This window comes from Meles meles, chromosome 4 (genome assembly GCF_922984935.1).
Source record: "Meles meles chromosome 4, mMelMel3.1 paternal haplotype, whole genome shotgun sequence".
Taxonomy (NCBI): Eukaryota; Metazoa; Chordata; class Mammalia; order Carnivora; family Mustelidae; genus Meles; species Meles meles.
Genome location: NC_060069.1, coordinates 41,270,877 through 41,285,695, shown reverse-complemented (window position 1 = coordinate 41,285,695; position 14,819 = coordinate 41,270,877). Strand labels below are relative to the sequence as shown.

Genomic DNA, 14,819 nt, shown 5'->3' with positions numbered 1-14,819 from the left:
CCACAAAAAGAAAGGAAACAACATTTCAGGTTTTGCCAAGACAGTCTATTAAGAATATATTAGAACAATATTTGTATATTTACTATAATATAATGCATTATATCATAGGTGTTATCTTCAGGAAAACACACTGGACCTGCTAAATTAACAAATGGAAAGAAAGGGTAAGTACTTAAGGAAGTTTACAACTCCATGGGGCCTCTGCCTTCGGCTCAGGTCATGATCTCAGGGTGGTGGGATCAAGCCCCGCATCGGGCTCTCTGCTCAGCAGGGAGCCTGCTTCCCTTCCTCTCTCTCTGCCTGCCTCTCTGCCTACTTGTGAGCTCTGTCAAATGAATAAATAAAATCTTAAAAAAAAAAAAAAGAGGAAGAAGAAGTTTCAAGTTTACAACTCCAGAAAATGTCAAGAAACTTTTCAGTCTTTGGACTGCACTAAATTTTGACTATCCCAGAAAACTAGATGGGTTTCTACCATCACAAACTCTGGGGAGGAATCTTCCATATTTCTACTCATGTTGCTCATTTTAGTGTTTAACACTTATAATCATTATAAAATCCTATATAAATCCATTTTATGGACAAGCTTTCTTATCCAACTTTTGCTGGGAAGAAAATATACTACTTATTAATATATTTTGGAAAAAAATTTGTAGTATTTGTGAAAATAGTAATAAACTTCTTTTCTAGGACCAATTTAAGAAAGATATCACGTTTTAATGCAGATTCTGGCTATGCTATCCATTCTGATTCAGAAAGTCAGGTAAGATTAAACTGAATAGATACAATATACACTTTTAATTAATCTTCAGGTAAAAACTAAGAAGTGGGAATAAAAATTCAGAGGTAAATTATTGAAGGTTTTTTGCTTTAAAATATGTTTTCTGCCAATAATAAGTTGATTCCGAAAAAAGAAATTTTAAAACTACATGATTTGTTGTTTTTTTCCCCCTGCACTAAAATTTCATCTGTGCTTTTCTAAATGACTTTCTCCTTACAGACTGAAACTGTACAAGGGCTTGATGGTTGTGCTTCCTTGCTGCGGGACATTTTGAGAAATGAAGATTCAGGTTTATAAATTTTTAAAATACCTCTTTGCTAATCACTTTTTCTCAAATAATTCTCTTAATGCAAATGAATTTTTGTTTTAATTATTAATAGGTTCAGAAACAGCATATTCAGAAAATAGATTTAATCCCAGATCCTTAGAAGGCAAAAGATTTGGAGCTAAAAAGAAAGGACATGAAAAACATGTTCCTTCAGGAGTCCGGAAGGCAATTTGTAAGTATTTTTCCTCTTTTTTGTTTAAATATGATCTTTGGGGCTCCTGGCTGACTCAGTCAGTGGAGCGTGTGACTCGATCTTGGAGTTGTGAATTTGAGCCCCATGTTGGGTATAGAGATTACTTTAAAAATAAACAAAATCTTAAAAATATATATGATCTTTAATTCTGAGGGTTTTGATAAATTATTGAGAGTATGCAGTTGGTCTTTCATTTTAATAATATGTGGTTATTCAGGTGTGTATTTGTGTGTTATGCTTGTCTATCTCTAGTCCACTCCTTTTTTTTTTTTTTTTAAGATTTTTAAAATTTATTTATTTAACAGACAGAGATCACAAGTAGGCAGAGAGGCAGTCAGAGAGAGAGTAGGAAGCAGGCTCCCTGCTAAGCAGAAAGGCTGTTGCGGGGCTCGATCCCAGGACCCTGGGATCATGACATGAGCCGAAGGCAGAGGCTTTAACCCACTGAGCCACCAGGCGCCCCTTTAGTCCACTTCTAACTGCACACTTTGTTTACCATCACTTTCCCAAGAAGAAAAGTGAAAAAAGTGATTGACCAGGTTTTATAGAAGAAAAGGTTCAAACTCAGAATGGCATTTAGGAGGTATATATAGAGTTATCTTTGTTTTCCTTGCCATTTAATTCAATAATTAACCACAAATTGGTTGTTTCATGTGCATACTTAGAGATACTAATTGTTCTAAAGTCATTTTATGTGTATACATTGTAAGTAGTTTTATTACTCAACTTTAAATGCCAGGTTAAGATTTTGTCTGAGGGCCCAATGTGTAGATTAAGTACACTTTTATTCTTGCTCTCCCATCCAAGTACTAACCAGGCCCGACCCTGCTTAGCTTCCGAGATCATATTCTTGCTCTCAAAGCTCTGATTTTTTTTTTTTAATGGTCCAAGTATCAAAATCATTATAGAGTATCTCGTCTCTCTTATTCTTTTTTCCCCTGAGAACATGGTGAGAGGAGCAAGGTGAGTTTTATTGGGTTGTAGAAATAGCATCCTTAAAGAGGGGTCTTGTAATGAAGGAGAGATTTTACAAATACAATTTAATAGAGATTTTAAAGTTGTGGTATAGATAATTTTTGACTGGAGAACATACACAATTCATTAACTACTTTTAAAAGAGAATTTGAGATGATTTTCTTTAGGGGCTGAGAGCGGTAAAGCCCTTCTATAAAGTATATGATAAATTGAGCTACTTCTGAGAGTCTTTTCTTCCCTTAATAAGGTAAAAGTTTTTGAAGAATCATATTTTAAGAATTTGTTTTCCCTTCTTCCATATTAGTATCTTCAAACAGTAAGAAACTTATACCTAATGAAGCTTCTACTGGAAGTGAGAGAGACTCATCAGATATGCCACAAAATTGGTCTTTGCAAGATCATTATAGAATGTATTCACCGATAATATACCAAGCCCTATGTGAGCATGTGCAAACTCAAATGTCACTGATGAATAACTTGGCTTCAAAGAACAACCCTAATGGAATTCCTGCTGTACCTTGCCACACCATGTCTGATTCTGGTTAGTATGAATGATATTTTTAAAAGCATGAATATGAACTCTAATTAAGTTGCCTACTTGTTAAAGCAGTGTGAGATGTGATAACTTTTTCTCCCTCTTACTTTTTAGAGTCTCAAGCAACTCTACATTCTAGTTATGGCTTATCTACCTCCATCCCAGTCCAGTTACTTCAGCATCCATCCTGCCCTCCAGTGGTTCATTCTGTGGGTACAGTTTATACATTATGCAAGTAATTATTTACTTTGAGAAATCATCACCTTAAGAGAGAAAATTGAATTTACTGAATGGATCATAATTCATTATTTTTTCAAATCTTTTTTTTTTTTTAAGATTTTATTTATTTATTTATTTGACAGACAGCGATCACAAGTAGGCAGAGAGGCGGGGGGGTGGGGGGGAGAGCAGGCTCCCTGCTGAGCAGAGAGCCCCTCGATCCCAGGACCCTGGGATCGTGACCCGAGCTAAAGGCAGAGACTTAACCCACTGAGCCACTCAGGCCGCCCTCAGATCATTTTTTACCAGAAAAATTTTACCCATTCATGAAGGACATTGGTAAGGGTGGGAAAGGGAGAAAGATCAGCGGGAAAAAGAAATCACACATACCTACCACTTAAGTATATTTGTTGTTAACATATTGATAGAGCACTTGCCAATCATTTAATTCTCTGGTTTTGTTTTCTTGTTTTTATTTAAGTTGTTTTTTTTTTTTAAGATTTTATTTATTTATTTGAGAGAGAGAGATCACAAGTAGGCAGAGAGGCAGGCAAAGAGAGAGGGGAAGGCAGGAGCAGGCTTTCTGCCGAGCAAAGAGCCCAATGTGGGGGCTGATCCCAGGACCCCGAGACCATGACCTGAGCCAAAGGCAGAGGGTCAACCACTAAGCCACCCAGGTACCCCTAAGTTTGCTTTCTTTTTAAAAATACAGTCATAGGGGCACCTGGGTGGCTCAGTTGGTTAAGTGTCTGCCTTTGGCTCAGGTCCTGATCCCAGGGTCCTGGGGTTGAGCCCCATATTGGGCTTCCTGCTCAGTGGGGAGCCTGCTTCTCCCTCTCCCTCTGCAACTCCCCCTGCTTGTGCTCTCTCTCTATCTCTCTGTCAAATAAATAAAATATTAAAAAATATATAGTCATAATTAAATTATACTGTTTCATATGCTACCTTTTTTCCTTAGCATTTTATTGTAAACATGTTTCTCAATTAATATATACCTTTTATACATTTTTAATATGTTAATACTCTAGTGGATGTACTATAGTACATGTAACTACTCCCCTATGGTAGGACATTTAAGTAACAGTTTTTTTACTACCATAACATTTTTGTAAACATGTTTGTGCAAAAGCTTTTTGTATGTTTGAGCCTATTTTCTTGCAAGCAATTTCCCAAAGTGGAAGTTTGTTTTAGTCCCAAGGTCTTGATTTTTGATGTCCTTAAAACATGTGTGATATTTGCAAACAGTTTATTTTAGTCATGGCTTTATAATGTTCCCATATTGCAGAGTGAACTAGTTAACAAGCTTTAAAAAACTAGAATATTGTGCTCAGGGGAAATCCAGCTTACTCACTGGTAAGCTGTAACTCCCATCTTGCAAAAGTCATTTTCTAATATTTCTGGCTTGAGTTTATTATAGTTAATGCCTACAAGTCAGTGCTCACATATTTTGAAGGCTTACCTTGTTTTTTTCTGTTTGTAGGAGGTTCAGACTGATGGCGACAACCAGTTTGCATCACAAAGTAAAACAGTTTCTGTGAACTGTACTGATATCCTACAGAATTCCTTCAGTACTGGTCTTGGAGTTCCATGTAGCCTCCCCAAAACGGACAAACCAACTATTCCACCATTTCAGCAGCTGGGTCTTATTAATGGAATTCTGCCACAGCAAGGAGTTCCTAAGGAACCAGACCTACTGAAGTGCTTTCAAACATGCATGAATCTGTTGCATTCTCATCCAGACAGTCAGACTTGCCATAGCCCCACTCTGTTGCCGTCAACTTTCCTATCCAATAATGAAGACAGATGTGCCAAAGAACAAATTGGAGAAGTCACAAGTGAGGGAAAGGATTTAAACATACACATGCGAGATTCAAGAATAAAGGATATACAGAAGGCAAAAAATGTGAACCAGAGTGCTGAAAAAGCCAGAACTATAAAGTATCTGTTGGGAGAGCTCAAGGCCCTGCTTGCAGAGCAAGGTATGTGAGCACTTTTTTTTTTTTTTTTAAGATTTTATTTATTTGACAGACAGAGATCACAAGTAGGCAGAGAGGCAAGCAGAGAGAGAGAGAGAGAGAGGAGGAAGCAGGCTCCCCCCTGAGCAGAGAGCCCGATGTGGGACTCGATCCCAGGACCCTGAGATCATGACCTGAGCCGAAGGCAGAGGCTTTAACTACTGAGCCACCCAGGCGCCCCTGTGAGCACTTTTAAAATAATTTTCTGTAGTGCGGTGTTAATGCTAAATAGCAGTGTCATATTATTTTGCCATCATTTGTATTTAGAATAGCCGACATGGAGTTTGTGGTATTTTCCACAGAAATATTTCTTGAGCTAATAAGGAATTGAGTTTTGCCAGTTTTGTTGTTATTTTCTAGGTTTGAATCCCTCTTGTTTCCTATAGTTTTGAGATGTACAAGAGAGTATCAGTCTTTTACTTGCAAGTGTGTATTCGTTCTACTTGATTCAAAAGGACCTCGAAAAGATTCAACCAAAGAGAATTTGTAGCCATTAACTTTTAGGGGTTAGAAGAGCCCTAAAAACAATTAACTCCCTAGAATAGACTGGTAATTTTTCATATTTTAAACAGATGAAGGGATTTTCTTCCCATCATTTCTTTAATAACCGGCTATTATACAGTTTAACAAATCTGACTTTGAGAAGTAATCCAAACCTTTTTTTTTTTTTTTAAAGATTTTATTTATTTATTTGACAGACAGAGATCACAAGTAGACAGAGAGGCAGACAGAGAGAGAGGAAGGGAAGCAGGCTCCCCGCTTAGCAGAGAGCCTGATGCGGGGCTCGATCCCAGGACCCTGGGATCATGACCTGAGCCGAAGGCAGAGGCTTTAACCCACTGAGCCACCCAGGTGCCCCTAATCCAAACCTTTTAATGCCGTTTTCAGTTTACTTTTTTTATTTTTTTTAAGTTTTTATTTATTTATTTTTTTTTTTTAAGATTTCATTTATTTGACAGAGACACACACAGCAGGAGAGGGAACACAAGCAAGGGGAGTGGGAGAGGGAGAAGCAGACTCCCCGCTGAGCAGGGAGCCCCGATGCAGGGCTCGATCCCAGGACCCTGGGATCATGACCTGAACTGAAGGCAGACACTTAACGACTGAGCCACCCAGACGCCCCTACTTTTTTTTTTTTAATTAAATCAAGAACAATGTCTGAGATAGAGTTATGAGATATTTGAGCCAAGTCATATTGATTTGTTTTCATTATGTGTATATGCTAAATAATAGCTTTCACTTGGAGTGAGTTACAGATTTGTCATCTTAGAAACCAAGGTAATTGATTTTTGGAAGCACTGACTGATTACCTAATATTTGTAGACTGACAAAAAGAAATTTGAAATCTTAAAATGGGGTCTAGGAACATAGCACTACTAATCTGAAGATTTAATGTATTAAAATCTCTGTGTTTTCAGATCTTCAATTTATTGCTATTCTCTTAAGCAAATACTTAATCATAGTAACAACAATAATAACACTAACAACATTAAGTGTCATTTAGTGAGTATTTACCACGTGCCTGGCACTGTGTTAAGTGTTTTATGTGCATTATCTCATTTAATCCTCGCAACAACCCCGGGAGTTATTATTATCTCCTTTTAACTATTGAGAAATCTCAGCTTCAGGAAGTTAAGTAATTTGACTCAGGTTTCATTGCTAGAAAATGGTGAAGCCCAGATCTCTGTCTCCAATGCTTACGAGCTAAACTACTCTACAAAGGATTGATAGGGAACTTCTCAGTAGTTGGTCACAGTTGTTTACTGTGTACTTTATTTACATCAGGGTGTTAAAATACCCATGGAATTGAGTAAAGTTTTGTAATTTAGAGTAAACTTTCTACCTCTTTTGGTTATAAGAGAGTGAATACTATAATTATTAAATGTTTTCAGTCCACAGAAAATTTGAATGGAAATGAAGGGCAATTATAAAAGGACAAAAGATTGCAAATCCACCTTCTCCCTGTGTCTGTTTGCCACCTCCTAAACCATCCATTCCCTGCAATTCATAGCAAAAATGGTACTGCTTTGATGTGGCAACCAAATGAGGTGTGGCTGGTTGTTTTAAGTCTACATTATAAAACTAAATAATAAAACCTTATCAGAGTAGATCCTTCTTCAATATTTTGCCAAATTGAATCACCTAAAGTGAATTATATGCTTATGCCAGGATCAAAGGTTGTGTTGTAAATGTTATTACTGTAATCAGTTATAGGAAACCCTTCAGCAGTGATAGGAGTCTAATAGTCCTTTGGGACTGTGAACCAGGAGACATGTCAGCTATCTTCCTACTATACTCTTAAACTGAAAGAAATCACTACTAGTCCTATGATCGAAGATTAATCTTTAGTTTACTGAATTTAATTTCTTTAGAATTCTTTTGAATAAGTAAATGCAAGCAGCAGGAAAGAGGAAAATAGGATTTCTATATCACATTTATAAGTAATTAAGTTGTCTGTTTATAGCAAATATGTACATATCTGGAGAATTTTCTTTTTTAGTAACACACATGAATAATCTTATCCAAAAACAGTTTACAGTATTGTTATCATTTCTTCTCCCTTTTATAGAGGATTCAGAAATTCAGAGATTGATTACAGAATTGGAGACGTGTATATCTCTGCTTCCTGCGCTAAGTGGAAACACAAATATTCAAGTTGAAATAGCACTAGCCATGCAGCCACTAAGAAGTGAGAATGCTCAGTTACGCAGGTACGAATCATTCTCTGAATATTTTTGTCATATGCAAAGATGTCCTATGGCCAGAACAAAGGTGCCAAATGAGCTCTCTGGGACTCTGTAAGAAAAACAGATTTGCTGTTTTACTGCATTTCTACTTTTACTTCTCCGTTTCTGAACATTGCCAGTGTTCTCTAATTTCTCTTCCATTACTTCCATTACTTCTGTTCGCTAGTTTGCCTCCACTGTCCCTTGGTAGGTTGGGCGTAGAAAGAAAAATGAAGTTCCTCAGGGCATTTGTCAGACTTGTCTGGGCTGTGCCACAGTAGCACTCCAGAGTCTCAGTGGCATAGCAAGGCCTAAGTTTCTTTTGCCTTCATGCCAAGACCAATGTGGGTTGTCAGAAGACCCTCTTTCATCCTATAACTCAGGGTTTAAGTTCCCTCCATCTCATGAGGCCACTGTCTCATAAAACATGTTTTTTAGGGAAAAGAGAACACGAATCTGGCACACCAACTCTACACACCTCAGCCCAGAAGCGATAGTTTTGCTTCTGCTTCTGTTTTGTAGGCAAAAAAGAGGCATATGGCCCTGCCTAATGGAAAGATTTGGGGCATAAAATTTTCCCGTACTGCCCATACAGTCCAGGAGGAAAGGAGAACCTGATGCGGTGAGCACCAATAGCCCCACCACACTCAGACATAGAAAAAAACTCATTTAAATTCTTAGATATTTTTTCTTTTGGCTATTTTTGACTTATGTAGGAAATCATTTACCCATTATTCCCAAGATCCTAACTTTGAGTGTTTTAGTGATGACCACCAAGGCCATGACTGTAAGGTCTATACTTTGCAGAGAATTAGAATACAATGTCTGTGCTTCTGCGGCCCTGCAGTGTGCATGCGCCCTGAGTGGGGATTATAGTTGTATGACCTGTAGATGTCATACCAGATAGGAACTGTAAGGACCTACACAAACATTTTCAAGAAATTAGGAAACAATAAGATAGGATGCCTAGTTGGAGAGGAGCTCAAATTTATGGATCTGGAGACTGCAAAGGCATGACACCTAGTGAGATTTATTTGCTTAGCATTATTTCTCCAAAGGTCATTAATCTCCAAGATCCCACAATATAAGATGGGATTGCTGGGTTTAAATTCTAATAATCTGTCTTCAGTTCTGACTTATAATAGCATTAGTTTTTCAACTAAAGAACAAGCATAAATATCTAATAGTAATGGTAATAGCTAATACTACCACTAACATTTATTGAATGTTTCTAGTGTGCCAGCCTATGTCCTTTATAAATGTCATCTCTTTAAATTGTCAGAATGGCTTTATAAGGTAGGTAATATGTTACTCTTATTTATAGATGAGGATACCAAGGCACAGAGAGGTTATGTAACTTGTCCAAAGTCACATACATAAAAAGATTCAAACTGGTTCGTTTGATTTTAGAGAACAAATTATCTTAATTTCTACATTCTGCATTGCTTCTGCTAGGAAGTAGAATCCAACTTATTTATGCTTCAATATTTAAGTGTAATTGTGGAATAACAGACTGTATACTGTACACTGTAAGCTATTTGAAAGAAGCATGTTTTTAAAGGTATGACTCTCAACTCATTGGTTTCTTTAAATAAGCATACCAGAACTTAGTCTCAGAATATTATCTGTTTTAACATGTGCCCATGGGAAGTATCAGTGGTTCTTATTTATTTCCCTTCTTTAGAACATTTGAGAATTGTTTGGGGAGCTAATTTATAAGCTACTAAAGAAAATGAGACTTACTACTTTATTGGTCCACTGATTGTTTTAATTTTTTAAAAAGGTATTAGTTTGATGGGGATGCCTGGGTGGCTCAGCTGGTTGCGCCACTGCCTTCAGCTCAGGTTGTCATCCCGGAGTTCTGGGATCGAGTTCTGCATCAGCCTCCCAGCTCTGCAGGGAGTCTGCTTCTCCCTCTGACCTTCTCCCCTCTCATCTTTCTCTCACTGTCTCAAATAAATAAATGAAATCTTTAAAAAAAAAAAAAAAGTATTAGTTTGATGTTTAACCTTATTCTTCAGACTTGACACCAGATCTTTTTGACTCTATGTCCATAGAGGACTCTATGTCCATAGTAGAACATGCTAGTCCCACTGTTTACTTGACCTTCTAAAAATGAAATGTCTGAAAAACAAAGAATTTGTCAGTTTGTCTTTTTAGTAGAATGAGCTTTCCAGCAGAGGGGTAAGAATTTTTGTGCCTCTTTGATAACTTAATTTAGAAAGAATCATCCATAATTTCCATTACAAACGGGAGTTGGAATACATAGGTTCATTCAAAAGTGTTTTTCAGCGTTTTCAATCAAAAAAATATTTTTTCTTGTTTGGACATTTAGAAACTATGTGTTTCTATTTAACCAGAAAAGTGATCTCTCAGGACTTCTTAGAGTTTATTGCCATCTTGTGGCTTAAAAAAAAAGCCAGGTACAATGTTTCTAAGGCATTTGGGCATTTTTGGCCTTTTGGGCTGCACAGTTTTTATTTGGGACTTCGGAGAAAAAGCTTAACATGTAGTCTTCCTGGTCTCTACCCCTGAAATGTCTCTAGTGCCCTATTCATTGTGCCAACCGAAAGCCCTGACACATTCCCAAATTCCCTGCCTGACGGTTGGGAGGGGACTACTTCCAGTCGAGAACCACTGAGGTAGAGAGTTCCTTAATATTTATAGGGCAAGACAAAATTCACGACCACTTCCTGACTGTAGATTCCAATATGAGACCATTATGTCCTCACACAGAACAAAAAAATGAAATAGGAGTGAGAGGGAGGAGCCAGGGGTGGCATTCAGTCTTTTGGCTTGATCATTTAACAGATGGTAATATAATTCTCCCAGATGGAAGCTACTAAAGGAAGGATATATTGTTTATTTGTTTTTTTTAATGTTATTTTTGAGATAGAAGATATAGGAGAGCCAGTGAGTTTAGATTTAGATATGCCAAATTTATCATTTAGACCATCTGGAGATAAATATGGTGTAAGTGGAAGATCCAGGATAGAAATTCACTAAACACATTTTTATTGAGCTTTTACTATAGATTTGGCACTGTTGTAGGCACTGGAGACAATGGTGATTGAAAGCAAGGGATGTGTTACCAGTGTATAAGTGATAAATTCAACAGGAAGGCATAGAGTATGACCCAGTCAAAGGTGAAGTACTGGGGAATAACAGCTTTTAAGGAAAGAACACAGGAACAGGAAGCTCTGAGAGAAACCCAAAGAGGAGCAAGTAGGGAAGTAGCAGGAAAACCAGGAGAGAGAGAGGTCACAAAAGCCATGGGAAGAAAGAATTTATATGAGAGATCTTTGCATAGCATTCAGAATAAACAAACTGACAGAAGAAATAAAAAGGGGTCGAGAATAAACATCACCAGATGAATTGCTCAAAGAAAACTTGAAACAGTATTCCATAGTTTCCATATGTTAAAGATAATACAATCCTTCTTAGAGGCAGGAAAAGAAAATGCTTAAAGGAATAAAGACTGCAAAGGAGAAGGAAAGTGGATTAGATGAACTCAGGAAAAAAGAAAGCAAAACATCTTACAAAAATGAAAACAAACATAAAGTCAGGGTTTTTATATCCCATTAGAACCTAAACAATATGAATGCTGATTTTGTTGTTTGGGGGGTTTTGCTTCCCCCCCCCAATTTTTCTGTTTCATTTGCCACTAAATTCATAGTTCAATGTCTCCTACTGACTTTAACTTATTCCTCTTACCAAACCCTTTTTAAAAAAATTTTCTTGATTTATTTTGTGATAAAATATATGACATACATTTACCTTTTTAATCATTTTCTAAGTATACATTTGAGGGGCATTAAATACTCTTACAATGTTGTGTTCCCATAACCACTATCTATTCCCCCAAACTTTTTCATCCCAGCATAAACTCTGTACCCATTAAACAGTAATTCCCTCTCTTCCTTCCCCTCAGCTTCTGGGAACATTTGTTCTCTTTTCTGTCTATGTGAATTAGAGAAGGCTGAATTTTTGCCTCTTTTGTTTGCTGCTATTATTTCCAGTGCTGAGAATTGTGCCTAACACTCACTCTGATAAATGTTTGTTAAATGACTGAAGACATGATGGGTAAGGTTGAAGAAATAAAGCAAAACAAAATAGAAAGAGAATAATTAAAAATTATTGTGAAGAAGATACATATGGGAGAGAAACAAAGGATGAAAAATTTGACATAATGAGTATTCATGATAAAGAGAACAGAACACGTGGATAAAGACAATGTTAAAAGATATGTAAATAAAGGGAAATTTACTAAAATTCTGTGTTAGCAGATCAATAGGACATTCAGGATCCCAGGAAAACTATTAAAATGATCAACGCCAAGACATAAGCTAATAAAGTCACCACATCAAGCTAATAAAGTCAGCACATCCTAAGGACAAAATAAAATTAACTTTTATAGACATTCAAAATAAAAGCAAATAATGTGTAAAGAGAAAAATACCTCAGCCTTTTCACAGGAATATTCATTGCCCAAAGATCATAGAACATTATTTACAAAAATCTAAGGGAAAGAAAGTATGCCCCAAGGATCTCATATGTGGCCCAGCAATCATTTTAGTGTAAAGGTGTACTCTCAAGTGTGCAAGAACTTGGAAAATACAGCACCCTTGGATTCCTTTAAAAACAACAACAAAAAAAATTGTTGAGGGGCGCCTGGGTGGCTCAGTGGGTTAAAGCCGCTGCCTTCTGCTCAGGTCATGATCCCAGATTCCTGGGATCGAGCCCTGCATCAGGCTATCTGCTTGATGGGGAGCCTGCTTCTCTTTCTCTCTCTGCCTGCCTCTGCCTACTTGTGATCTCTGTCTGTCAAATAAATAAATAAAATCTTAAAAAAAAATTGTTGATGGCAAATTCTACTCAACCAAGAGAAGAATTCAAATAAAGAGATAAACATTGAATCTATACATAGAACTAAGACAACAGTGGGAATTAAGGTACAGAATAGAATTTGTTATCTTGACAATAAAAATTCTAAAATTAATGTTTTTATATCCTATTTCCTTTATTTAGGGTTATTTAGGAATACTATTTTATGAAGTAGAGAAATATTTGTCTAAAGTTCATGAGTTCTGATTTCAGTTGTTATTTTTGTTCAGATAAAATCACATAATCCTAAATTCCTTACACAATATTGTAAAATAGCATTTGTAATAGTATAAAAAAAGTACTTATAAAAATATTTATGATATTATAAATTAGTATTTGTAATAGTATTTGTAAATTTGTATTATCTGTTTGGCTTATTTTTTCTCTCTGTATAGGCTTAAAAAATGTCTGATTGATATTCAGCAAGTAGTGATTATTACTTATATTTAGTATTGTGCTGCAGGTTCTACCAGTGCAATAAAGCAAGGAAAGGGAATAAAGCCTTTTTAAGTATAAGCTGTCTTATTCACAAATGATACAATAGGCTTTGTAGAAAATCCTACAGAATCTACAAAAAAGCAACTAGAATTAATAAATGAGCTTAGCCACATTGCAGGATATGAGATCAATATACAGAAAAGGCAATTATATTGCTATATATTGGAAATGAACAATTTGAAGTGAAGTTTAAAAACAATACTATTCATAGTAGCATCAAAGAATATGATCGATTTAGGGATAATTTTGATTTAAAATGTGTAAGACCTGTAAACTAAATAGTATAAAAATTGCTGAGAGAAATTAAAGAAGACCTGTATAAATGAGAATAAACTAGATACATAGATTGTAAGACTTATTATTGTTAACATGTTAGTTCTCCCCAAATGATCTATAGATTCTGTGCAATTTTGGAGAAAACTCAGCATCTTTTTTTTAGAAAGGTGATTCTAAAATTTATATGGGAATTCAAAGAATCTAAAATAACTAAACCAAAACAACTTTGGAAAAGGAGAACAAAATTAGTATTATGCTATTTCAAGACATAAAGTTATAGTAATCAAGACAATGTGGCATTGGTGTAAAGATAGATAGATATATACTTGAAACAGAATAGAGTCCAGAAGTAAACTCACATATAAAGGTAGCTTGTTTTTTTAGGAGGGCCTGGGTGACTCAGTAGGTTAAGCATCTGCCTTCAACTTGGATCATAATCTCAGGGGTCCTGCGTCTGCAGGGAGCCTGCTTTTCTCTCTCCCTTAGCCTCTCTCTCTCTCTCAAATAAAATCTTTAAAAAGCAATAATAATAAAATAAAGGTAACTGATTTTTTACAAAGATGCTAAGTAAATTCAGTGGGGGAAAGAATGATCTTTTCACTAAATAGTGCTGGAACAATTGGAGAGCCATACACAAAAAAGGAAAAAAGTAAAAGGAAGGAAGGGAGAGAGGGAAAGAACAACTACTTCAACCTGTACACCACACCATATATAAAAATTAACTTGAATCACAAATCTTAATATATGAGTTAAATAAGTTAATATCTAAGTTAAATATCTATTAAGTTAAAACTTAATAAATAAGGTAAATAGAACTTAGAGAAAACATAAGAAAAAAATCTTAGGGATCCTGGGTTGGGAAAGATTTCTTAAATATAACAAAAAACATAAGTATAAAGAATTTGTAAGTTGGACTTCATCAAAATTTAAAATTTGCTCTTCAAAAGACACTATTACTAAAGATGAAGAGGCAAACAACAGAGAAAATATTTGCAATACATGTATTTGATGGACTTGTGTATATAGAATGTATAAGGAAGTGTTACAACTCAAAAAACAGGCAAAGTACTTTAATAGACGCTACATCAAAGAAGATAGATGGGTATCAAATAAGCATGAAAATCTGCTCATCACTGTTAGTCATTAGGAAAATACAGACTAAAACCACAATGAAATAATATCACATACCCACTAGAATGACTAAAATTCAAAAGACTACCAAATGTCAGTGAGGATGTGGAGGAACTGGCACTTGCATAATTTACTGGTGGGAATATAAAATGGTACACCTGCTTTGGAAAATAGTATGGTAGTGTCTTAGAAATTAAACATAAACCATATGATCCAGTCATTTCACTCCTAGGTATGTACACAGAGAAGTAAAAGCATATG

The 14,819-nt window shown here is 35.9% G+C and overlaps 1 protein-coding gene across 2 annotated transcripts in view; it reads left to right on the top strand.

Moving 5' to 3' along the window:
• The window catches only part of CCDC14 (coiled-coil domain containing 14), a 45,663-nt gene that overhangs the window by 7,370 nt on the left and 23,474 nt on the right, over nt 1–14,819 (top strand). For both annotated transcript variants that reach the window (XM_046001255.1, XM_046001254.1), the window contains 8 exons: nt 109–164; nt 688–760; nt 998–1,067; nt 1,159–1,278; nt 2,579–2,815; nt 2,924–3,018; nt 4,509–5,007; nt 7,613–7,754. In XM_046001255.1, coding sequence (XP_045857211.1) covers nt 109–164; nt 688–760; nt 998–1,067; nt 1,159–1,278; nt 2,579–2,815; nt 2,924–3,018; nt 4,509–5,007; nt 7,613–7,754 — 1,292 coding nt within the window. The remainder of the gene's footprint in view (nt 1–108; nt 165–687; nt 761–997; nt 1,068–1,158; nt 1,279–2,578; nt 2,816–2,923; nt 3,019–4,508; nt 5,008–7,612; nt 7,755–14,819) is intronic.